At 42.3% G+C, this 26,839-nt stretch overlaps 1 protein-coding gene across 2 annotated transcripts; it reads right to left on the reverse strand.

The window, feature by feature from the left end:
* Positions 1-2,133: 2,133 nt before the first annotated feature.
* Positions 2,134-26,307, reverse strand: RNF2 (ring finger protein 2). Of its 2 annotated transcripts, none has more exons than XM_050900893.1 (7): positions 26,261-26,307; positions 8,619-8,707; positions 8,085-8,245; positions 6,634-6,849; positions 5,543-5,815; positions 4,234-4,405; positions 2,134-3,279 (listed from the first exon to the last, which is right to left on the reverse strand). In XM_050900893.1, the coding sequence occupies exons 2-7, from the start codon at positions 8,703-8,705 to the stop codon at positions 3,178-3,180; spliced, it is 1,011 nt and encodes a 336-aa protein (XP_050756850.1). In that variant the 5' UTR covers positions 8,706-8,707; positions 26,261-26,307; the 3' UTR covers positions 2,134-3,177. The 2 variants fall into 2 exon arrangements, with proteins under 2 accessions (XP_050756850.1, XP_050756849.1); XM_050900892.1 differs by lacking the exon at positions 26,261-26,307 and adding an exon at positions 14,525-14,582.
* Between the last annotated feature and the right edge of the window lie 532 nt (positions 26,308-26,839).

Below are 26,839 nucleotides of genomic sequence, written 5' to 3' on the forward strand. Positions count from 1 at the left end.
TTTTAGGATATGATCTAGTTACCTGTATGGGTAGTACGGTGGCACCTCTAATGCTTTTTAGCTGGGACATGTCCACCTACCCACCGCATACAGCGGAGAGCAGCTGCCCACGAGCACATGAGCCCTCTGGGTGTTTTCTGTTTAGCTGTGACTGAGGGAAGCTTTAAGAGGGTTAAAGCTGTTCAAAGAAGGCTCTGAAAATTGGGGTCAGCACAGCGAGCAGCAGGAGTACAGGCAGAAAGGGACCTCCTCCTGCAATCAGAGAGCGCTTGAGTTCAGTACATCTCAAGAAACCCTACTCTTAGTGTACACAAGCATTCCCTCTTAACTCAAGGTGCATCCTTCTGGTTAAAAGTTGTAATAACTGTAGAGATAAAAGAAGGAAAGGCACAGAACTTCACCTTTTTTAATTACCTCAACCCAAGCGATTCGTTACAGTTCTACACTGTTCTCTGTTGAACCTGCTTCATATACAGTTAAACACAACCGAGTTGCTGGGTTTAACCCAAGTGGCGTGAAAATCCTTCATCCCATTTCTCAAGCTATGGGATCTGATGAGCACAGCAGCACCCAAGACAGGTCACTGGACGAGCTGCTGCCTCCTGCGTGCCTCTGTGTTTCTCATTCGAGGCACGTAACACGCGGAGGAGTTCACTTGGTTTCGGTGGAGCGTCACAGTGCTCAGGGCCAGACTCAACTCGGATCAACACCGGTGGAGGTCAGCTGCACCGACTCACCCTTCCCTCTGGACAGTCACAAACACGGCAGCACTAACAAGCAAACAAAAACTGTCCCAAGGGTTTCTTTTATGAATTATAAGAGGAAGCAGCACTGGAATTTTCAATAGGTTGTTGATAACATTTTTCCTTTTATTGTCAATTTGAGAATTTCAGGGCGACTTTAGTTGGATACTAGAGCTATTAGGCTTACCCGTACCTAACGCACGTTGCGTACTTAAAAAATAATATGGCTTTAAAAGGTGGAAGAGTAAAGTCATTTTGAAAAATAAAATAGTTTATAGCACTAAAGAGTCACAGTGCAATCAATGGTTTAATCAAACAACTACATTATATATATAATATTTAAAGAACATAAATATTCAGTAAATCCACTACAACATGAAAATAAAAGCTTCACATTCTCCCACGCTTTTTAAAGAACTGGGGACAAAGTGACAGACAGCTCCTAGACAGACTGCTCAGCTTCACAAACACCTCTCTTGCTTAAGGGACTGGACATTACCTTAGCTATCACAATGGGAAGGGATGCTGCAACTAATCTAGAAGTTTCCCCATAAATTTTAAAGCATTTATAATCACCGCTCCCCCACCCCCCCGATTATATTTAGTGGACATGCACTACTACTCTATACAATGCAACGTTTCACCAGAAAGTCAGGAATAACGTATTTCCTTAAAAACTGCCCCCTCTGTGTTCTGGGGCCTGAAAACTTCCGTTTCATGTCACAAAACCCCAAGTCTTTCCAGTAAGAGAAAAGAATTAAGTTACTCGAAGAAGCCTGTGCAGTTTTCACATCAGGATAAAGCTGATCCGAAACAGCAGTCGGAATGGACACGTATTTACAAGTGCTAGGCTCAAAAGACAGAAGCGATGGAAGGGTTCTTCCTTCCCAAGGGAATCCCCGAGCATCTGAATATTTACGTACCACATGCCAAAAACAGTCTAACTACGGGCAAGACAAAGAAGGAACAATACCGTCTGGTTTGAAGTAGATTACCTCTCACCTATCATCGGCAACGTTTTTTGCTTCTAGCTTCAGGTGCAAACGGGTGAAGGCTTCATCAGCAAGTCTTACAGCAAAGGGAATCTCACGCTAACATCATTTCCCTTAAGACAGAACGCTAATAGGTAAAGCGACCCCCATGAAGCGACAGCAAGGTCCAGAGCGAGGGAAGAGGAGTTTAACATGCAAATGAACAGTAGCTACTGGACTTGACACAACAGCCTACTGCCAAGTTTTACAACTTGAACCTAAATTTAAGACACTAAATGGTAAACTTTGTCAAGTACTAAAATTGTCTTCCAAAGTGCTAAGCCACGTTTGTTAAAGCTATGGCAAAAAAAAAAGGGGGGGGGGGGGAGGTTTTAAAAAAAAAAAAAAAAAATCCATCTTCGAGCACCTTACAGCTGAAGCCCTCCCTACTCAAACTGAAGCCCGGATAAGCTCACAGCCGGGGTGGCACAAATTCCATAAAGCAAAGCATTTTGATGTTGCATTATGTCCACGTGCTGGAATTTTGGGGATTTGCTTTAAAAAAAAGTTTTCAGGACAGTTCTTTACAGAACATTCTAATACATTCACAGTAAAAATCTGTTCTTGTAGGGCACAGAGTAGGGCTGTAAAACTTCCAGAAGATTTTCTTCAGTTAAGCTTGTGAGGACAGGCTAACACTGCAACAGGGGCCAGAGGGGAAGCTGCAATGTGCATCAAGACCGGCACGTTCTACACGGGGAAGAGTTACGGGTTTGGGTTGTTTGGGGGTTTTTTGACTGAAATATTCCTTAAAAAGCAAAACCGATCATCTCATGAATCACCTTGCACTGAAGTATTAAGCCCAGTAAAGAGCAAGGATTTAAAGTGTCAGTTTTCTCACTACAGCTCTGTTTGTTCACAAGAAAATGACTAATCAATCTTTTCTAGGGAATCAGATTACCTCTAGCTGCAAGACTATCAGAAATCAATTCTCTACCAGTCTTTTATATGGATAACCATGAGCAAATTACAACATTTTAACACATTCCTTGGCATATGTTACTATTGAATAGACTTACTTAGCCATCCAATGCTCAATACTTCACAGAGGCTACTATAACTGTGTCAAATGTATTAGAAATCCAGATTTACCTGGACAAAATTAAGACATTCCAAACCGGAACACTCGTTCAGTTATCATGCATTAGGAACAAAAAAGCATGTCAAACACTGGAATGCACTGGAGAAGGTCATTTAGTCTCCTAGGGAAAAACCAAAAACCCAAAACAAAGACTAAATTAAATACAACCCAGAATACTGTCTAATCATATTAATAAGTATACTGAGAGAGCCTGAAGGCATCACGTGTATTGTCCATGAAGATAATGGTGGTGCCTTCTTTTAATATTAAAGAAGTCATAGCTATAAAAAGAGCGAGTCCCATCTCAGTTTTCCAGCACAGCTTATTTATGTTCCTTTGTTGGTGCATAGTACAGTTCCATGGGTTTGTTCACTTTCCAGTACTTCTCACTGACCAGTTCCAAGGAAAATGACCCATTTAATACCTAGAAGAGAACACCAAAACAGAAATGAAATCAATCTGAGGGCTTGCACGGGTAGTGCTGTAGAAACAGACTACTTCAATCAGAGGAATGCACTGACTTAAAGAAGTCACCGATCGCGTGGCACAAGTTATTAGCTAACCACTCGGCGTCAAAAAGCAACGATGCAAGATACTCTGAACGCCTGCTGATCTCACTAAAATAGCACCGAAAAACACTCTTGCAAAGCGAACGTAGTTGTAAGTAAAGTGAGCTTCCGTTTTCCTCCTCCCTCTCTCTGCAAACAAAGGGAGTAGTAGATGTGTATTTACACCAGAAGCATCTCTGCTTTTGTCTAAGGGACGGTCTGTAGTCATGTTTGAAAGCTGTTTGAAATAGACTCTTACCGCAAAGCATCTGCCCGTCTCTTAACCAGAAGACTTATTTTAGTCAGCTAAACGCCCAAGTGTAAGACCAGGCTCGGAGTTCAATCTGACTGCGATACTGCCTTGTTGTTGTATCTGTATATTCTGAAGTCGGCAACTGAGAGGAGGGATTCTTCCCTAAGTGTACTCACAGCTGTTTCATAGTGGAATACTGGAAGCCTACATGGAAGTGGAGAAACGCCACCTTACAACAGACGCTTCCTGGTGCTAGAGCTATCTGCTCTTGAAACTAGATTCTCAGATGAAGTAATACTTTTCCTCTTCAATTTTGACTGTAAAATAACAGCATAAGTCAGCCAGTAGTTGCTGGCATCACTGGATTTTTCCCAAGTAATTTATATGCCTCCTTTTCTACTAACTAAGCTTTTGCTGTATACATTTTCCTAAAATCTGCTTCTGAATAAACAACCTGGTGCTATGAATTTTATCCCAAAGCCAACTCAGGAGAAGTCCAGCTGAGCGGATTTTAATCAAATCTGTATCAGAGATGTATTGATGCTCAGTTTTACTCTTATGCGGAAGTTCTACTTACAGTGAACTGCCCGTTGGCGGTAGCAATGTAAATGGTATACTGCTTCTCACTGGCCGTGTCAAGGTTCATCTGGTTTGATTCTCCTTTGCTACGAAGCTCCTCCAAAGCCAACCTCACAGCTAGGTACTTGGACAAGTGATCAACGGTGGCATTGCCTGAGGTCTTGATATATCTGCGACAACAACCACAAAGATGTTTGAGTTGCAGGTATGGGAAAAAGACACCTGGAACACCTCCAAATAGTAAGCATCGAGTGTGAAAAGGCCTGTAAAAGAGAGCTCACAAACAAGAATATTCATTGCTTTCACCCAAGACGTGCAAGCAGCTTACCAAATTACAGTGTTCCAAAGTGTCCTTACATCTTTTTGACACTTCTCCCACAGGCCCTCCTGCTCTTTGTAGAGAGAAGCCAGCACTGCCCTGTCATCTGCTCGAAATAAAAAAAAACCCTAATGACAGGTTGTCAAGGGGTTTTGAGAACTCAGGACTGCTGAAATCTTCCGAGCATAGATACAGGCTGAAGTGCCTGGACGGAAAGCCGTAAGGTGCGAGAGCTGTACACGCGACGCTCCCTGCCCCTCATTAAAGGGACTCTTCCTTATCGTCTCACTATCTGTTCTCACTTCAATTTTTCGTGCAAGAATTACAGGCTGACACAAACGCTGCAGAGGCCTCTCCCAGAACTTAGCTTTCCCTTTGCCTTTCAGAACAACCCCCAGAACTCCCTTGCAATTCCAAACCAAAAAGAAAAGCTGGCTGAAGCTTATAATATATTTATAGGCACTACAGAGGGATGTCTCATCAGGAGAGAAAGCTGGAAGAGACCTGAAGAAACTCCACGAGACTGCTCATTGCTGTGATCGAAAATCTGCAGTCTGTGCTTGGACTGGATCATGAAAAAAAATGCCAGGAAAAGCTTCCAGCCTACAAATCCCGCTGACACAAAGCTGCTCCAAAACCTGCTGACACTTACGCAAGGTTTGTTTATTCCCAAAGAATCTTATAAGTAGAAAGGGGCTGATATTATACCTTCTTCCTAGTACCTACTGTGAACTGCAGTGCTAGAAACCCTTAAAAACATCTTTATTTGTGATCAAAGGCTTAAACCAAATTGTTAGTGCATTCCTGATAATAGTTGAGCAGTACTATCTACCTGACTTGCAATGGAAGGAGGGAAAGAGTGCATATGGTTAAACAGGATGTGGTATGACCGAAGTAAATTGATCTTAAAAAGCCCCAAGGAGTGATAGAAAACAAAAGCAACAGAAAACAACAGCAGACTAGATGAAGAGGAATAGAAGACATTTACCTCGTCTGTGCGCTGTCATCGTTCTCCATGAGGGTCGGATGAGGCCTGAAGACCAATTCGATTTCACTAGCACCATCCATTACGGGGTCTATTGCCACAGTTGTGTTGTTATTGTCCAGTTCTAGCCCAGAGTCATCCGACGTTTTGGTCCTCTTATTACTAGGCCCCGCTTCCTGATTGCTGTGTGTTGAGGCATTGCTACAGTGTGAACTGTCACCGTTATCTTCTGCTCCGCTGCCATTCTCAATCTGTTGTTTCTTGCCCCTCTGTAACCTGACCAGAAATAGGGAGAAATAAACGCTAATCCGCATTCGGAATTCACCCAACGTACAGGCCCACAATGCGTGTACAACTCCTCCCTCTGCTGGCTCCATCATGCCAAAAGTTAGACATACGCACACACAAGCACTAAACGTTTGAGAGATATTTAAAGTTTTAAAAAAAAAAAAGCAAAAAGCATTCTTTCTTATAAAAAGATACTCATAGACAAGACTATGGATTTTTTCCTATCCCTCAAACACCTTGTAGACATGTTTTAAGATCATTTTTAACTTCATACAGTAATTTTTACTTTTCAGGCAATTTCAGACCATTATTTTCATCTAAATATGAATCCACGCATGATTAAAAATACAAATCACACCATGCTTCACCACAACATAAAGTTTGGGGCCTCTTTCCCAGCTGGCTCTCTTAGGTTTAAATGCACGCCCAGCATTTCACTGCTGTGTGAACACCATATATTCCAGCCTTGTGAATTAACTCGCAACTAAAACCCAAGTTCTGGCGCTGCGTGCATTTATATTTATGGTACAGGATTCATTGTCTTACGGTTTATTATCTAATAATAAAGCTAAGCTGAAATCTGCTGTCTACATCAGGCTGCCACAGAAGTTGCAGGGAGCGATACAAAGGTTTCGACTAGCAGACAAACGGTTAGAAAGCATTTTGCCAAAGGTTAACAATTATTTTGGCAGACTTCAGAGGAGAGAAGAGGAATCTCAAGCTATACGGGGAGTGAGGACAGACCGTTTATTTTTAGCGTTAAGGCAAACAAGGTTACATGTGGACAAATTACGTGGATTACGTACCTGTTCATAGCCTGAATCTTTAATCCTTCCTCAATGCTGTGACTTAAAGCTTGCTGGTTATTGTGCTTGCTGATTCTTGCTAGCACTCTCTCCTGATGAGCTTCATATTCATCTCGGCTTGGATAAATTTTACTGATGAGAGCATCAAAATTGGGATCTGGCCTCAGTGATCTTTTTGAAACTAGCTTTTTACGACACGTGGGACATTCTTTGTTGCTGGACGTGAACAAGAAGGAAGAAAACAATACTAACTCTCCGGCAATAACAAAAGTCTGCCCTAACGCTGCAATTCTTAGTCAAAGTGCTCACCAAGGCTCAGTATTTAGAGTAAATCTGGAATGGGGCTTCTATCTTTTGACAGATCAGGTAGTGCCAGATACTTAAACAAAAACCCCAAACATGTATCTCCCTGCTTAATTTTTTTTTTTTTTAAAGTATGTTTGAGCAAACTGTATTTAGACCGAAGAGTTCAAAAGTTCCACTCTGCAAAACGGTTCCTCCCTTAACCCTCTGGATGGATTTTCACCTAGAAAAAAATGCATGTCTAATGGCAATTATATTAAGGCATAGTCTTCCTAGCACTCGCAGGACAAAACAAAGATTAAGGAACCTATTCTATAGTTCAAGCACTAGTTAGTTCAAGCCCTAATTACCGGGAAAACTAAAACAGCCTTGTCCTTCCTACCAGTTTCTTCTCATTTAACTAAAATGTCAGGCTCACACAATTTTTTTTCCTGTAAGAGGAAGAGGCCTCAATAGCTGAAACACTGGCATCTTTACTCCTGATCGTTTCCTTGTTTCCCTCTAATGTATTTTTGCCAATTACTCATCAGAATTTACACCGGGACAGCAAATGAAGTGTGACCTCTGAAGCCAGGTAATGGCCATTATCAGAAATAGATACTCACATCATTGACTTAATTGCTGTTGGTTACCTCAGAATTCTGTTGCTTTTAGGAAAATATAAACTTGTAACTGAGGAATACAAGAAAAATTATTTGTACTTTAGCGTAGGTTGTTTCAGTAGTGAAGCTTGGAAGCAGGACTACTGCTGAAAGGCCACACAATTTGCAATTTATTATTAGGAAAAGGAAGAATAAGGGAAATGAGACTCATTTTTGTAAGTAATGTAGTGTATTTTTGTGTTGCTGTTACTGGATTGAAAAAAAAAAAGAAAAAAGAAAAAAAAAAAGAAGAGAAAAGCGGTTTTCAGCTCCTTGCAAGAAACAAAGTTATGGGATGATTTTTCATATGAGGAAAAAACCAGATCTGGTCTGCCACAGATGGCTGAACACCTAAGAACGCAATACGAAAGATGTGCCACATGTTCAGAAGCTTGCAGTGCACAGGCACGTAACTGTTCCACATCGACACCCAGGACTTAAAGGATTTCCTTGATCACATTTTCATCTTAAGTGAAATCCCTTTTCCCTGTAATAATATTTACATACCCACTCCTGAGGGCTGTAATGATACAGTCAGCACAGAAGCGATGCAAACACTCTTTTGTCGTCATGGTGTTTTTTAACATATCCAAACAGATGGGACACATCAGTTCACTGTGCAGGCTCCTGGGTGACACCACTATTTCCAAGCCGTCGGTGATTGCTTCCTAGCGTAAAATAAAGTAAAAGTTCTTTAATGGAGTTCAGTAACTTCCTCACAGAAATTGGATGTTTTACTGTTCTTTTAAAGAGAAACACAGTAAAAAGACAAAACAAGATACATGCACAACCACATCAAGCACACACGCACCTGCTGCTAAAGAAAGGAAAAAAGAAATAACGATCAAACTTTTTTTTTTTTTTAAATATTATGAGAGAGGTTTTGTTTTGGAAGGATTTTTTTTTTTAAATATTGTATCGTTTAGAATAGGCAGTTAACACTCCTCAAGGAAAAAGAAAAATCTTAAACATCAAGCTTCACGTTCTCAAACGTATTAAAAAAAGCCCTGCCATAAAGGCCAGCTCTTTAGCAGGTATTACCTGAGGCGTTCTTTGCAATTCGTACAAACTGAGCTCCCATGTTTTGCTTAAAGGTTGCGTCCCATTCGTCTGCACGGCTTGAGACATGGCTGGGAAGAAAAAGAGAAACAAGTTGCACGCTCACGTACATCTGGCTACAGGAGCCAGCTCCCTCTCCCGAGCAGGCTTCTCAGGCGCGTCCCCGGGGCCATGCAGACACCACGGTCTCTGTGCCAACCAAGCAGAAGTACAGGGAGAACACTTGTTCATCCAAGTACCGGGCTCCACTGCGTTACGCATGGATAATCCCGTGCTCTGTACCACTCCAGAAAAACTGAGGGAGTCAGTCAGCCATGAACACTTTGCAAAAAACAATTAAGGTTGTTAAACAAACGTGACACGCAAGCGAAGGCCGTAAAGCTTTGGCTGTGTGGTGCGAAAGCTGCAAATGCCGCCTGATGCGGAAAACATTCATAAAACATCCACTTACAAACGTGCATATGGGTCAAGTACGGTCTGCTTCCTAACCGAGCGGAAGGTCAAAATTATACACGCACACAGAAAACTAGCTAAACATGTTCGCTGGGAGCACGCTGTAATGCCTTTCTTGTTCCTCCTGGAAATGCATTGCTAGGGGCTTCCAACCAGAATTTGAGAGAATACTGAAAGATCCAGTAAACCTAGTCACTGGGTAATTGCAATCAAGAGGTCCAGTTTTCCTGCGCAATCCCGCTGGGCTTCAGTGGGTGTGCACCTGATTGCAAGGACGTGGCGGGGGGAGAAGTCAGAAGTTTTTAAGTTTCAGAAACCCAAGTCATACACACATTATCAGGGTTTCGCTCATTTTTTTGTATCAGTAGCGGTAGCCATGTGTTCCTGGAAATGGCCTGGGCTAGAAATAACTGCACTCAACAGACAACTGATAGGCTCCACAACCGCTGCTGCAGAATTTGCTTACAGGCAAAGGCACGCATCACCTTTTCATTAAAAAACAAACAAACATAAATAACACAAACACACACAAAAACCAAAAAGACCACGCAGAGAAACTGTAATGCTCTCCCATCAAAATTTGGGGATTATTGTATGAGATGAGGCAGAACTACCACACGTGGTCACCGCAGACATGTGAAAGAAAGTCAGGTCAAAACGGCAGAAGAAAATGATGTTTCTGAACAGAAAATATATTCACACTGGGGAAGAGGGGGCAATCCTCCCCATCTCTCAAAAAATGCCTGCCTTGAAGCCGGAAAACTTATCCCAGACTGTGTGGTATGTTTAAAAAAATAGATGTAACCGTGTAAGAGGCAAGAGTGCAGTTGCAGACATTTCTACTAGGTGGAAAAAGCAGAAGTGCTTTCTTCCTTTCTTTTATCACTTTTTTAAAAATCTAGTTTTGTATTTCCAGACCCTTCAAATCAGCAGCCAAACGCAGATTCTGTTGGCATCTACCAGGTACATTATAATCCAGTTTCCAATTCATCAAGTTCTATATGAAAAGGGTCAACCTCTCTGGAGAACAAGGTTACTTTATAAGCTTTAATTAATTGTTGAGGGAAAAGCAAGAGAAGCAGTGCAGCAAAGATTATTATATCTACTTTTATCCAGGCACAGAAATTAGAGTTTTCTCACCTTATGAAAAAGGGGGGGGGGAAGCCTGACATAAAGTAGCCATGTCCACTATTATGTCTAATAAGTAATAAGGGTCTGAAGAGGCATCAAAAGAAATAATTAGGAGATGACAGACTGTCAACTCCAATTTTTACTATATAAATATTGTGCCCTAAAAATACAGTTCCTTGTCACAAGAGACATGTTCCTCTGTGTGGATCAGAAAAGTAAGATGTCCAGTTAGGAACTTACTTTCCCATTAAAAGTGACAAGCCACCACGACCCAGGTACAGACTGTCAGCTCCCAGTCTGGCCGAGCATTGGACTGTCCTGTCAGGATTCTGCATATTTTATTTAAATTACTCAGACATATGAATTTATTGATGGTATCAAGTGACACATCGCAGCAAAGAAGCAATGTTGAAAAGTGTACTAGTGGCAAAGAAAGGAAATAGTACTTCTCTGTGTTCTAATTTCCACTATTATTTAAGGTAATTCCAGGCGTACAGGAAGTCAAGTCCTTCGGGGTAAGGATTTTTGTTATATGTTGTTGCCAGTCGGTTGTTCTAACAGAGGCCCAACATTATTATTCAGTTTCTGCACTGGATACTACTCTTGAGTGCTTTTAAAGCTGACACATTTAATTAACTATCATTTCAACTACTGAGAGAAATTCGCGAAGCTGCTAATCATTCACACCCTTCCCAAAATCTGCTGAAGCGCACAGACTGCAGCAGATTAAGACAACTAAATTCCAGTAAATCCAGCCTCTCTTAACAGAAAAGCCTGCTCCCAACATGACGCGGGTCCATCACAGTAAAGAGCTCATCTAAGCGGCCCCATAGTAAAGAAAGCATCGCATGCACAAGTAATATCTTGCCTAAACGTGCGTGCTTACGCTTGCTGACACAGAACGGCAGCTCTCCAGGTGCCAGACTGTCAGCAAACCTATCAATCCGGAGAACAAATGTATTAACACTATCATTTATATTGCAGCCTTGCCTACAAGCCTGAGGCTACACTGCAGAAGACAGGGTACAAATGTCATGATAAATAATTGACCAGCTTTATTCTAAAGGCTTCTAATCTGAGATGCTGAGTGCTTCATTCTCACTCTAAGGTCTGCAGTGATAGCTTTTTTCAAATTTTAAGAGGAAAAACACTGGCCTTAAAGCTAGCTGAAAGCTGGAGAGATCCACAGAGTCCACTTTATCGCTAGCAAACACCTCCTCTGCCTTTGGTATGTCCAAAGCCGAAATCTGAAGAACAGTGGAAACATGGTCAATTCAAACATGCTGAAAAGCACACCACCCCCCTACCCCCCCAAAATCAACAACAACAAAAAAATCACAATGACACTGCATGGAGTTTTTAATCTGCTTGATGATCAATAAATAAGCCTCCTTAGCTTTTTTTCCCTGTTCCCCTACAATTTCCAGATCTATATTGGGCCTGAAAAATGCATGTGAATGAGGCTTGACTTCTCTTCCTTATGACATCGTTGGACATCAGATTGGATTACATTTCTTCACACTGCTGAAATCTAGTACAGCAACATCAACAGCTGGCACCAGTATCAAAGATCAAACTCCACAACCAGGAGAGGCATTTTGACCTAAAATTGCACTGATCACGTTAACAGCCACCAAGTATCAACTAGCAGTCTCAAAATCATAGCCAGTAAACCATCTCTTTAGATGTTCTCATCAATGACTGATCTTCTCCGTTCGCTTGGGGAACGGAGGTAGGAAAAACCTCTACAGTTAGCTGACTCTCAAGTCAAGCTTTGCAACCAAGCAGGAGGAGAGCAAGAGGCCCCTTCCTCTCAGGTTTAACAGCAAATAGTTAGGCAGCTATACTGACATCTGTTTTAAGTAAGCAAGCACTCTTTGTAGGCAGTCATTTTCAAAGCACATCCCAAACAGCACTGCTTAGTTCATTTTCAGGTGTCATTTAATCTGTTGGTCTCCAGCAGAAAAAACCCTAACGAGCAAGACACTACTGGACTGGACTCCACCATTCTCTCTGTCTTTGTGCTAGCTGTGGAGCTGAATTGCTGTGGACAGACCATCTCCAGCTCTCCTTGCCTGGCACGAAGGTGAATCCAAAAGAAGGGCTTTTTCTAGCTGTTCTGACAGTGCCAAGACATTCACAGCCTGCAATAATAATACAAAGATTACTCCTTAGTTCAGTTTTCTTTTAGGACGGTCCACTGCTACTAGATTTGAAGCAGGCATCTGCTAACAGAAATCCTGGATGGTGCAGGCCAGACTAGCTGATCCTCTCTAAAGCTACAAAATTAGAAGTCTTTCATGAGCCAAAGAAAGATTTTTTCCTGTTGTTGACACTTTGTTCAGAGTGAAAAATATAAAGTGGAAAGTTTCTAGACAGAAGTTACAACAGACTTTTTATTAACTACTACTGGCAAGGGGAGAGAAGATACAGAATAAATATAAAGCCTCACATTTATTCTTCAGTCTGGAAATTTGTTCCACTGAAATCTCACATTCTTAAGATCAGTTGCATCTTCACTGACAGTTCACTATTCCTCTGCATCCCTTTCAGCTTTTTTTTTTTTTAAAGTCTTACATAACATTTTCTCATGCTCATTTTTCCAACTCAAAATATGAAGCGATTTGATCACAACAATACCTAACTTAAGTTTTCAGCTATTCAACATTTCAGATCTTTTCCACTTTATAAATGAAGAAGACTGGATCTCTTCTTCACAGGTCACACGTGCTAGCATTAGGAACAATGTGAAGTCAGATACCCCCCAAGAGCCTTCTTTCATCATTAAGTTTTTGAAAAAACTTCTAACACACCACAACTTCATACTTTTTATCATTTTTTTACCTTTATGACTTGTCTACACCCTCTGGATATAAGAGGAAAGCAACCAGTCATGTGACAACATGAAGGGGAGAAGCCACATTCCTGTAGGCAGATCAAACACCTTTCTCTCGGAGCCGCTAACAAGTACTAGCTGTTGTGATTTATGCTATAGCCAGAGGGCCACTCTTCTCAGTCATTAAAAAAAACCCCAAACCCCTAACCAATATAACGACACCTGCAATCCTTCAGACCGACTCAGTCTTCAAGCACAGTAAAACTCTTAAGCACAAACTTCGTAATTACGGAGTATGCACATCTGTCGCTATCAAAGCAAGAGCTGACTGATATAACCAAAAGAACGTATTACAAATCTGAAAACCAGAAATGTTATGAATCTCTTCAGGTTTGATTCCTTGTCACTGCCTAGTTCCAAGCAGCATCTGAAAAAAGGGAAACAAGCTAACATTTAGTATTTACTCATAAAACTTGCTTAGTTGCTTCGTGTCTTTTATAGAAGAAACTGGAAGATGAAACATGGAGATTGCTGAAGACTATCAGAATGTGTAAATTTTGATTTCTTTGTACTCAGGATGTTTCTCAGTTCTCCACGTTGCCAGAACATTAAAAACAAAAGAAAACAAAACCCACCTCTGCTGTTCTTAAGGAGATTTGGAAACTTTTGATCAACTTTATATAACCAAACTTTATCCACAAGTGGAATAGCTCCCTAACTAGAGCTGGGAGATGAACCTGCCGGCTTCAGTAAAAAGCACCGCATCACTTCATTTGAAAGACTTGCTATTTAAGCCTGATTTCCTTGGAAAACAGGGCTTATGCAATCTCGTTCTTTGTGCTCATCCATCTGTAGACTATTTTCCAAAACAAATTTGAAGACAAATGGCTGGGGTTTCAAGACATAACAACAAAATAAGTCTTGTTCCTGAAGCACTGGAAAACAGGCCGACAGTTATAGGAAAAAATAACAGTGTGAAAGACCCCATCAGCGAAGCCCCTCTGATCTCCTGCCTGCTTACTGACTGGGGAATTTATGCCAGAGTCCTTCCAAGGCGCTTAGAAAAAAACTCCAGCAGAGCAACATCCGCACTTGTCACACACATCCACTTCACAAGCTCTTATACTGAAACACACTTAATTATTTGCTCAAATGTAGTCTTGAGTCACAGTAGGTTGGGCATTTGGGTATCCCATTCCTGAAACTGTCCAGTAAAAATAAAATCCATCTGGCAACCAGTACGCTTCAGACCACTCAGAGCTGCGGGCAGGCAGGCTGTTCTGGCTACAAGGCAGCCAAAGGAGGAGCTCAGCAGCAGCGTGTCGCTGCTCCTGCTCTTCCCTACTTTACCTTTTCAGAGGTTTCCCACCCTTAGATTCACCAACGTATAATCGCTCCTTAGTCTTATTTCTCACAACTTGTCACTTGTGAAAATTGAAGATTTCCTTAGCTCTAGCTTGGAACTAACCTTGATGGTGGTCCTGCTTTAACCAGGGAGCGGGGGACTTTCTACTGGATGCCATCAGAGATCCCTCACAACTTGAATTCTTCTCCAAAACGCTTTGCAGTGCCTATTTTAGCCCAGGCAGAGGCTAAAGAGCAACTGCACGTGTGGTTGTGTCAGCACACCTTGAGATCTGAGAAAGGGTGGAATGGTACCAAGCAGCTGAAAGAGATAACCCACAAACCCAGCTCAGGTGTGGCCATAACCGTACCAGCTGCTATTTAACTCAAAACAGTGTACTGATCTCTGATACTTTCATGAAAAAACACTCTTCAGGAAAAAAATTGCATCAGGCTCTTTAAAAAAAATAATACACACATTTTTACACAGTATTAAATCCTTAGAAATCAACTGATTTTTGTTCCAAGTTTTAAAAGGTAAATATTTAGACTTAAAACAGTAAGAGAGTTAGACCTCTATTTGGTATGCCAAGTTCAACAGCACCTTCAACCATTCCCTTTTTTTTTTTTTCCAAAGGATTAGTTCTTTTAAAAACAGGTATCATAGTGCAGTTACTTGGAAGCTTAACAGGATTAGAGTTTTACGTTTTACTCTCTCTGATACTGTAACTAGTATTAGGGACAAATTGCATGTTTTGACAAGTATTCAATTCAATCATCCATTTCAATTTATTCAATTAAAGCATTCTGAAATTTAAGTTTTTTCTGCTTTTACTTTCTGGCTAAGAGCTTGATTTGGAAAAAAAAAAAGACCCAACACATTTCTGGATAGACACTATTTGAAGGAATTAATCTTCACTGCAGTTCACCGGCAGCTCAGATTGCTTTACATCCAGTTGTAATCTAGGACAACTAGTACTCTGTTACAATCTAGTACTTTTAGTATTCACTCTTTTCTGAAGTTTTTTTCCACCTCTGGATCTCAAAATCCCTGGGAGACAGCGGAATCAGGTTCTGGCCTGGAGCTCATTTTGTTCCCAGCTCTGAAATTAACTGCTCGATGATCCTGAACAACTATGTCAGTGCATTTGTCTGTGCCTCCCCTTCCTCTTCTGCTTGGTTACTCATATTGTCACCACTCCTCAAATTGTCTCTCGGTGAGTTTATATTGCACTCATTATAATTATATACTGATCTCAAAAGGGGATAAGCTTGAGAGAGGAATGTCTCTTTAGTAAAAGTGTTTTTAGTTCATTCAGCTATCAGTCCTTGTCCTCCCAATATCAAGTTCAATGTCACAACGTCCCTTACTGGGAAGGTTTTCACTTCTTTATATTTGCTAATTGAATTCAATATTATATTAGCCATGTGTGCAGTCATCTTCTCTTGACACAATCAGTCATGATCTATGCTAACAACAAATTCAACCTCATCGATTCATGTTCAGAGTTGCAATCAAAACACAGCGCCTCTGTAGTGCAGCTTACCTCCAACATGCAAGGTTCAAGTTGTCAGTCCTGCAGACATCTAAGAGATAAGATATGATTCAGTATCCATTATCATCTCTTACAGTCATTAAAACCCCGTTTAAAATCTTTAGGAGCTTGTGCTGTGGACTCATACCATGAGCCAGACATAAAGCAACAATTACATAAGCTACCAAAACCAAAATGAGAAAGTATTTGCCATGGCAAAAGGCATACAAACAGACAGAATAAACTGGTGAGCGTCCAGCAGTAAAATTCATAGGGGAAACTACTTCTATACTGAAAGCATAAAGCCACAGCAAAAGGATCACTACTAAAAGGTCACTTCAGAGAGGTTGTGGGATGTCCACTCTTGGAGACAGTCACACTTGACTGGACGTGGTTGTGAACAACCTGATCTAATTGGCCCTGTTCTTCCCAGGAGGTTGTATCAGACGATCTCTGGAGATCTCTTCCAACCCAAATTATTCTAATCATGGGGTTATCTCACTATCAGAGACATTTATACTTAGTTTTGCTGTAGAGAAAGTGACACAGCCAAGCAAAGCCAACGGCAACTAACACTGATCAGCCAATAAAGCATTGCCATAATAAAAAGCTGAAGAAACCTGAACAGGACCTTCTCCTACTCCATACCCCTTTTACAATCTATGGGGCTGAATATGATTATATGAACATCCTCCTTACCCACAAAAGAAACATCAGAAGGCTTTTCTGGGACTACAGTGACCACTAGCTTTATACAAAGTGGAATCCATTTGTTTGAACTGTGTGAAAACAGCACCAAGGGAATTGGGCCTTCAGATACCTAGTATGTTATAAAAATATCCAGCAAGTCTGCTTAAGATGGGAGTTTCCTCTGTAAACACATGATATAACCACATATGTAAGAAATAGAACCCTTTCCTTAAGTATCTTCCGAGAACTTGTGGAATCAGCAGTAAAATTCACAACTAGGTATTTTTGTCTAAATTGGAGAATTAACAAATAAGCCCCAAAACACCACACAAATGTTTTCTGAGAATACAGTTTCTCTTTCCTGTATGTACACTTAAATTGACCAACAGCAAGCAAAAATGCCTTGGGTTTTGACCACCTACTGAAAAGCAGGCCTCTTGAGAGCTGAAGGTATCTGCCCAAATTTAGCATTTGTAGCTGTTAGAATAGAGCTGTAAGTGGTGACAGATTAGTAGTCAATCTGCAAATTCATGAGAATCAGATGTAGATTACAAAATGAATGTTATCAAGGGAATAGTTTCACCTACTACCACAGGACGCCTAAAAGTACATCCATGGGCTAATTTCAAAATTATTACCAACCACTTTATCAGTTAATACTCTACAGTAATGTAAGCGAGCTCCTTTGTAAATGCCTACTACGTTTAAAAATGAGTGGTTAGCAACGCTTACACAAAGCCAGTGTTTAAAATACTTTCGTACACATTAACTAGAAGTCTATCATCTGCAAAGCACAATCAAAGCCAATTAAAAGACTATTAAAGATGCCAAATTAATACAACCTATGAAGCTGAAACTTCAAATAGCAATTACATGCTCCAGAAGTCAAATCTGATAACACATAATGAGTATTTACACCGTGCTTTCCACCCTTACGATATAACAGCTTGCAAACAAACACGTCCTTGGACTATATTTGTGGGATAGAAATACTGAATTAGAAAAAAAAAAACGAGGGAGAAGAGACATAGCTACAGCTTGTTGTTATATGCTCCATGAAAGAGATGAAACCAGCACACCAGCAACTCCAGGTGCAACAGTGTTGCTGGGAAATAAGAAAGGAATCAGATTCTTGTCAGGGCATCGTCCTTGGATCCTGAACTGGGCTTCGGTAGCGTGTGTTTAAAACTGTCGCATCATTACAAGCCTAACCACCACCTTCACTCCCCCAAAAAACCCTCACAAATGCCAGCACAGTCCTCCCCCAGTTCCTTCCCAAACACCCCAAGGAAAGGCACTGTTACCCCTACGTCCCCCTGCAACGACCCAAAGCCTCCAGAGCACCGCAGGAAGCCTCCACTCTTCCACCTCTCTTCAAACCTACTGCAAGAGCAAAGATCCTGTCAACCCAGAGAGCTACCTCCACTGCAGATTCCACTGCTGCCCTTACACTCTTCCCTGGACAAGTGAATAATGCTACAAAGACTGCATTTGTGATTGCTTGAAGGCTGACGTTATAGCCCGTACCTTAGGAAAGCTATTAGCCACAAGGCACTCACATAGTTAGGTATCCTCTCTCCTTTTTTCCCAGCTCCATTTTTAAGGGGTTCTGTATTTCATTCTTAAAAAGTAAACCTGGAAACCTGTTTTTGAGGTAAACAAAATAAACAGAAACTAAGTCTGAAGAAAAATGTATGAAAATAAAGAACGGTTGGGGACTATCCTGAGGCCACACATTACCGTAAATAATAATGTATATTAATGCAAGCAATCTGACTGCGGTGCATGTTACGGTCGATGTTTAATGTGATGAAACAACTTAAATCAGGTCTACCCTTTCCCTACCTTAAGTCATTCCAATTGCAGTTACACTTGAAGGATAGCATGATGCACACTGAGAAACAGACACAACGTGATACCCATCCTGACAATCCCATTTTAACAATGTTTCCATCTGGTTCCTCGCCCTCCTATTTTCCTACTTTCTTTACAGAAGGAAATGAAGAGATTAACATTCAAATGTTTTGATCAATTATATCAATATAGCCCCACTATGGCCGAGAAAACAATTTAACTATAACAAAACCAGAAAACTAATATTAAAATGAAACACAAATTTTACTTTCAGATGGGTACATCCAACACCCACTGAATGTTAGATAACTGATCGACTAGCACAATGAAGAAGTTACTAATACAATAAAATTATTTGTACATACATGAGTGCCAGATGTTCCCCACACTCAAGGTTGTGCCAAGTTCTACATTTAAAATACAAATCCAGCCTGTTCTGGATGAAAGAATAACGTATTCTCCTTTTCTCTATAGTATTGCGTCATCAGAATGGATATTAGGAGAAGTTGTAAGTACGCATTTCTACAGGCTGCTTGAAAGCACACAATCTTTAAGACAGTTTGTCAGATTCTCTCATTTGCCACTTAAAATTGAGTCTAGATTTCTCAAAATGTGAAGCTCATTGAAATCCATTGTAAAGGTCACCCTAGAAAGACTCATACTTTTTCCTCTTAGCCCATTACTTTCAACAGCAAAGCTTTTCATCCAGAAGAGACTCGACTACATGAGAAGTTACTTTATGGCACTCAGCACTGGAAGTACATAAAAATTAGGGAAGCTGCGTTTATTCCCAAAGCAAGTATCATAAAGCTCTGCATTTTCAGATGGTCAAACTGAGAAATCCAAAGTTTGTCAGTCTATAAAGAGCAGTTAGCAAAGAGAGACAACCTCATTTCTGCCCTAGAGCTCTACCAGCCAGGAGGGAAAAAAAAAAAAAAAAAAAAAAAAAGAAAAGTTGTATAATTAATTCAAGACCACAGACTCAAAAATGTCCCAAAGCAGCCAATAAAACTGAGGAATGCAGAGAAATTCAAGGTACCGGCGCAGTTTAACAGCCTCGACAGTCGGTAACACTACAGACACTTTCCCAACACGATTGTCCCTCTCAGTCACACTAGTTCCGAGTTTTTAGTTTTCCTGATAACTAGTCCTAAACTCCCATTTTCCCACAACCTGCCCCATGAACTTAATAGGCATTTCTCTTCAACATAAAAAAAATCCTTCCTTGAAAACCAAGTAACAAGACCTAATGCTGTGATTATGAAATGCCCAGTAGGCTACCGACAGATGACATCTGACAGAGGGGAAAAAAAAAACCAAACCCATACTGGCATGTCTGAAACACACTAGCTTGCTAGCACATGGTCTTTTACAGCTTCTTCACTGTATTGATCCTCCTAAGGAAGCAAGCATTTTGCCTGGTGCCTTAAGACGTGGGATCTTTCAGTTAATTGCCATTCACAATTTACCAGACCTGAAATGAATTGATCCATGGAGTACGGCAGCATTTCCAATCTGGCCGTCAAGCTGCTCATCCTGGCCTTTAGAAACATTTGTGCTATGACCTCATACAAACCATCTGCTATACATATGTACACCTATGGAGGAATTCAATGAATCTAACGCTCACAGAAGAGACCAAAGAGAGATAATCCTCCTGTTTTAGATGTCGAGTATTAAGGAAAAAAAGTATCAAATTAAACTTTTGATCATACTCAAGGCTGTTTTATCACAGTGTTAAGAACGGTCACGTACTTTTGGACATGACAGAAGTGTGTGATTTTAAGTTGGTGCTTCTCTGTATATTTATAGCAGTAAAGTATAATAGCATATAAGCACTTTATGTTCATGTACATTGCTCTTATGTAGCTGATGCTCAAATTCGAGTTTATTCTAATGAGTTCTATATTCCCTGCTAGGGGCATGAGTGGCCTCTTCACACTGCCTCCTGGATCATTCCATTATTGTCGATAACTCAGTCCTTAGTGTTCAACTTCTTATTTACAGTTCTGTATCATACCCCTCCTGGACACCTCCTGAGCTACAAAAACTGGAATACACAAAATTACCACAACATTTGCAGAGAGCTCTCTCTGTATCATGTTAGTTGCCTCCAGGTAGTCCAGAATTCACCCGTCTTCCTCTAGCTGTCATACCTATAAATGCTGAAACTCATCACATTCCAAAACCAGACTATTCCTAAACTAAAAAGCTTGGATTTTTTTGTCTTAGAGGGATTAAGTAGAAAACTTTTCAGGTTTTGGTACAAAAAAAAAAAAAAGCAAACATTGCCCACTATCCTAGTGCAACAGGTAGTAGGATTATTTTAATCATTAAAGCTAAAAAATCCTGGTACTTACCCTTTCACACCATCTATACCGTGTCCAAAGTGAGTACTAAAATATGATACAACAGTAACACCTTCTGCCAGGAGTGAAAACAAAACTGTTACAGGAACAGTAGCTTTTCACTCCTCATGTGGGACAATAAATCAGCCAAGCACCTGACCTAAAATTTGCCAGAGACCTTCGCCTACAATTTACATAAAAAGCAAAACAGCCATTACTAAGCCATAATTTAGCCCTGTGAAGTAACAACATTAAGCAGAACTCTGTGGGGGACCAAGTAGAATTGCCGTTTTCTCTGTTATTTGTCAAATTTTATGCAGTTTCTCGTATTATGAAGCACGCTACTGTAGTTCTTAATGAAGTTCTTAAGCTCTTAGAGTTAAATCAACCTTAGACTTCAGAATCAATAACCGACTGTGAAGGAGAAAAGCAAAAATGCCTTTCTAAAATCCTGCCTAAAATTCATTTCAGTGCTGTATCAGATGAGAGTAGGAGGGATAAGGATTGAAAACTTTTAGGAGCAAACAAAAGTAAACCTTCAAACTCCAGAGAAGTTGAATCTGTCACAGCAACTAAATACATACAAACAGGCCAGGAATGATACACGTTGCCTTAGGAAGTTTTTAATCAGACTTTTTTTTTTTTTTTTTAAATTCATTGTCTAGTAGCATGTTTGTAGTACACTGGACCTCACAGTCTGCAGTAACAGACCACATTTACATGGATGTGACTGTAGCAAAACACCACGTACCCTGCTATGGTGGAGTGTACCCCCTTGCCACAGAATTATGCTTCAAAACCAGCGCTTTTGTTTTTACAGTACTTTCTTACCCTCACAGCACTGCTGGCACATTTTTTGAGGCTAACCAATTTCTTGCTGTCTCCCTGAAATAACAGCTGCTGAAAGCGAGAACCAACCGCTTCAATCAATAAAGGTTAAGTTTGATCATTTCACTACCCCTGTTGTTAGCCTTTTAGTTTGCCGTACATTTTAATAGAAATCCTATGAACATAATTGCACTACAATTCAAATTATCTTTCCCATCTCCACAAGTGCTGTTACTAGTTCAGCAGCAAAGGTTAGGTCTCTAGAAAACTAGCCTTCTACTTTCAGTTTTTATATTGGGAACATGGAGAAACGCAGTCCTTGACTGATGACTGTGCTCGTAGAAATCACTTCTATAGCTACAGTTACACCAGAGGAAAAAAAACCCACAGCTCGTTTTTACCCAACAGCTCAACCCACTTTTGGTGGTGATAATGAAACACACCGATTCAATTTCACCTTCAGGACTTTGCAGTTTTAATACAACACTGTGCTCACCGAGATAAAAAAAAATCCTGCCAGAGGTATGTGTAGTCAAAGCTTTTATGTTCCTTCCTGACGGTTGTGGTGGTGTCAGGCACTGACAGCATCAAAACCTGAGCTCTGTTCAACTGCAAACGTGAGGATAACTTTAACAGGATCCTAATAAACAGAAGCTACAGAACTGATACATTACTTCCATAGTTAATTTGTTAGAATACTCTTCGGAGCTGTACCTCCTGCTCCCCTCACTGCACTGCGGTGGCTGTTCCAGCCCTCGGATGCCCCTCCTGAGCCCAGGGCAGAACAGCTCGCTCACCATCTAGTTGCCGAGACAGCGTAAAACTGAAGGCACGTTGAAATGACCACGCTAGACCCTGAACTGCAATGCTTTAGGAGCCAGCACAGATCTGCTTCCGCTTCCATTGGGAAACCAACGTGGGTTTGTTATTTTTCATTTCACCAGCAGAAAAAATGAAAGCCTGCTCATCAGCTTCTTGGACTACTGCTTTGGCTGCTTTGCTACAGTGCTACAGGATCCAAGATGCTTCTAAGCAAATTTTAAGAAACATCGTAGAAGCTCAAGCCTGTAAATCACGTGTACTGCTCTCCCCGGGCTACTGGGATCACATCAAGTGAGCCACTTTGTTATCCTTCCCTTCAGCATACAACATACCTACTATCCATCACATTTATTAATATAAATGGCAGTAAGCAGTAGTATTCTAATGAGTTTATATTGTGGGAGAAATTCTGAGAATATCAGATCAAGCAATATGCTTGGTTTTCAGTTTTTTCCAGAGCTATGTTAGCCACAAAAATTCTCATCCACTTACCAGTTATCATAGTGAAGCTAGCCACAACCAATAGTGATATAATTTTCTTCATGAGAACAAAAGACGGCTTGGTTATTAATAAACAGAAAATAAACTCCCCCACAACACTTGAGAGACAAAAAGAAAGACCCAAGTCATCTTATGTATGATTGACTTAATAGCTACAATAAATATATAGAAACAAAATTGTTAATTTGGCAACCAGACAGCTTTCATCTAAAGCTGGGTGACAGCTAACAACAATTTGTGTTTTAAGGACACCCTCTCAAATAAAACTGTACATTTCGTAAACAGTACTGCAGGAGCAATACGTACACAGTTTAAACCCAGTAATCATCCAAAATAGTTTAATTTTATCCCTGAGCGGTGAAGAGTAAAGAATGGATTAGGTTTTTAATTAGTTAGCAGAAGACTAGTGCTAACTCCCAGCTGTTCGCAAGAGAGCTCCATGATCCAGAAGTGGGGGGAAAGCAGACAGGGATAATTCCTAAAATATTTCTCCACTGCAACAGGTCTAAACAGCTCCAAAATATCAAACGCTGCTCGTTCCTCAGAAAATTAAGAATTTAAGGTCAGCTTCAAAGGCCAGGTTTTTTCACCAACAAGCAGAACCAACTTTAGGTTCAACGTCATCCCTTCTCCAATCTCTTTCCTCTTTATTTGCATCATTATAAAACTGCTGATATATTCAGTAAAAATACATAAAGGGTATTTAAGCAAAAAAAAAAAAAAAAGGAAGGAATCCTTTTACTCTGATACTTCTTTCATGCATGTTCTCTGAACTGATGCCTCAGTAACAGTAGATCCAGTGCTCCTTTTAAGAAAAATACAACTGAGTAGTTGCAGACTTCTGTCTCATTTTTGAAGCTCCCTTTTCCCCATGCCTTTTTTCCCCCCACTGCATTCTTTTTGTTCAGTAAGGGAAAGAGAAACGTTTAAAGAAAGCTGAAGAAATTCACGTATCCCACCATCTATTTCACATATAAGACTGATGGCTTTCCTACAAGTGCCAACCATATTTCTATTTCATGGTAACACAGCCCTGAAAATGCCAGAATTCTGCTCTAATCACCCAAGATGCCCAACCAAGTCTTTATACTCAACCCATTACCATGCATCACTCTTAAAACACCAAGTGTCATTGATAAAGGGAGCCCCATGCAATTTATTTCACTGGCGCTTGCGTATTATTTCAACTCTAAGACATGACAGGCAGTGCTTTTCTTGGCAGCTGCAGCAGCGCTGGTGTTTCAAAGCTTTGAAGCCAAAGGTCAAAATTTTAGCCACTGAAGAAGTTAAAAAACTCCTCCAATGCAAAATCTGTGTCCCATTATTATTATGAAGCTGAATGCAGAAAACAATAGGGTATTTACTAAACATTGTAAATGACAACTCACAGGGTCAATAAGGTCTAAAGATGTTCTAAACTTATTTAAGTATCATCACTGAAGCGCACCGTAACAGTCAGATCCAGCCGCAAAGCTTGCTACCCGAAACTGCACCTTACGCTAACATCTGTCCAGTGAAAATGCCTCCCATCTCCAAACAACTGACAAAGCTAATCCTTCAAACAAGTATATCTTTTAATGCAAAATATACTGCTTATCGATATCCGCTGCTTTCAAAGTGAGCGCCTCTGTCGTAGCTGACAAGTTGAATGCCAGCTCTGAGCTTGACATGATGTATAAAAATGTCAAATTATCTCATTACAAAAGTTTTTAATGAAAACATAGATGAATACAAATGAGAGTACCTCTGCAGGGAACTCCTGTGACAAATTGAGTCTTTGTCACTGAATGAATCACATATTTGATTAAAGAATTTTCCCCAAGCAAGAATAATTTCACCTGCACACCAGTCACATTTTTTCAAATGCAAGCGATTTCCTTTAATCCTTAAAAGCCTGCGTGCAATGCATAGTTATTACATAGGGCTATAACCACTTCCAAACAGGACTGGATTATGATTTATCATACTGGAAATCATCCTTCTCCACTAGCTGTCCTCTGGATTTCTATGGAATTAGGCACTTGATCCAATTATTTTCCACAGAAGAGGGTCTAAAAAACAAATAGCTTCACAAAAATCCCAAGAAGAATATTGCTCAGAGCATTCATTTCACATATACGCTATGCCATGGGGTGGGTCCAAGGAAGCAAATGATTTCGAAGAGCCAGCTACCACAGAGTATAAAAGTTGGCAAGAAACAAGTGCTAAATTCATATCGGAAGCAGTGAGAGCGAGTGTGAAGGGAGAAGACACATCTACAGCTCCCGATACAGCGTCTTTCTCCACCTGATGCCCTGTTGGAAACGATGACATTTTCACAAGAGCAGTCACGTCGTTCCCAGTACCAGTTTATCAGCATCACACCTTGCAAATACTGTTCAGCACGGTGATGCGCACGGGCTTTAAGAGAAACAAAAGACGGGGAATGCAGAGCAATAAACCGTATTGAAGATTGTATTTTAAGCAGGGGCAATTTATAAAACCAACAATAACAGCTCGTGACTCTGTTAATCAGCTCTCCCTTCCCAAGTAAGGCATTTGGCAATGCCTCGCTCTCCGGGTTGGTGTTAACGGTATGCGGTTGTGATAGAGAGCTGCGTGTGGTACCTCTCCCTGCAGCTTGCAGTGTGCGTGTGCACATACATATACACACGCATGCATATATATATATATTCCCGCACCTCCGGGCTTCGCGGCCAAACGCCGGCCCCCCCAGAGATGGCTCTGGGCTTGCGGAGCTCCCCGCGCCCCTGCAGCAACGCCGAAGGTGCCAGGCTGGGGGGGAAGCAGAAGGGGTCTGGGCACGTCCCGCGGCCCCACCGCCGGCCCCGGCAGCCCCCCCCCCCCCAGCATGCGGGGCCGGCAGGCGGGGGGGCGAGCAGCCCCGGCCCGGCGGGGGCAGCCTGTCAGGAGGGCTTCACGGCGAGCGGAGCTGCCCGACGCCGGGGCGGGCAGCGCACCCACCTGCGTGGCGACTGCCCAGCCGGGGCCGGGGGAGCCCGACCACGGCTCGTCCCCGGACAGCCCTCCCCCGCCCAGCCTGGAGGGGAGCCCACTGCGGGACACCCCCACCCCGCATAACAGCCACCGCAGGGAGGCGCAGCCCCTCCTCCGCCTCCCCCGCACCAGGGTCGGGCACCGCTCCCGGCACCGGGCACCTCGCCGCAGCCGGCGGCTCCGCACCATGCCCTGCCCCACTAGGGGGAGAGACCCGGCGGCAGCGACCGCGACCGCAGCCGCCCCGGCCGCGGAACCGGCCCCGGCCCGCCGCCCTGCGCTCACCGCCCGCCGGGCTCCCGCCTCAGGCCGCCGCGCCTCACTGCGCCGCTCGCTCCCGTCGCCCTCTCTCGCCGGCGGTGAAGCCGCAGCCCCAGCAGCACAATATGGCGAGCGGCAGCCTCCGCAATGGAGCTCGGGAAATAGAGGGGAGTTACATATTCATGGCCGGGGCTGGGCAGGGGGAGCGCGGATGGGGCTGCCGAGACCGGGCCGCCCAGCGCCCTCCTTCCCCTCCCTCCCCGCCGGGGCGCGGCGGCGGCTGGGGGCCGCTCGCTCCTTTCCCCGCCTTCCCCACACCTCCGCTGGGGCCGCCCGGCCCCCGGCTCCCCGCCGCTGTTAGCGCCAGCGCCGCTCTCCCACTCCCCTTCCCCCGCCGCTGGTCCCGAGCGCCGGGCGATGCGGCACCGAGCCCGGCGGGGCTCCCCACCGCCGCCCTCCCTTACCTCAGCCCGCGGCCCTCGCTCTCCCGCGCCACGGCCCCTCTCCATTAACGGCCCGCACCGGGGCTAAGCCCTCAAGCCGGCCGCGGCCCCCTGCCCCGAGCCGGCGCCGCGGGCCTGGAGCGGCGCCCGCCGCCAGCGG

Source organism: Gymnogyps californianus, chromosome 8 (genome assembly GCF_018139145.2).
Source record: "Gymnogyps californianus isolate 813 chromosome 8, ASM1813914v2, whole genome shotgun sequence".
Taxonomy (NCBI): Eukaryota; Metazoa; Chordata; class Aves; order Accipitriformes; family Cathartidae; genus Gymnogyps; species Gymnogyps californianus.

Excerpts from the sequence above, each read along its gene's own strand:
- RNF2 (XM_050900892.1), bottom strand. The coding sequence starts at position 14,579 with ATGGCATCCAGTAGAAAGTCCCCCGCTCCCTGGTTAAAGCAGGACCAC. Across the intron at positions 5,816-6,633 it reads AAGATTCAGGCTATGAACAG|GTTACAGAGGGGCAAGAAAC; the intron begins GTACGTAATCCA and ends ATTTCTGGTCAG. Across the intron at positions 4,406-5,542 it reads GATGACAGCGCACAGACGAG|ATATATCAAGACCTCAGGCA; the intron begins GTAAATGTCTTC and ends TTGTTGTCGCAG.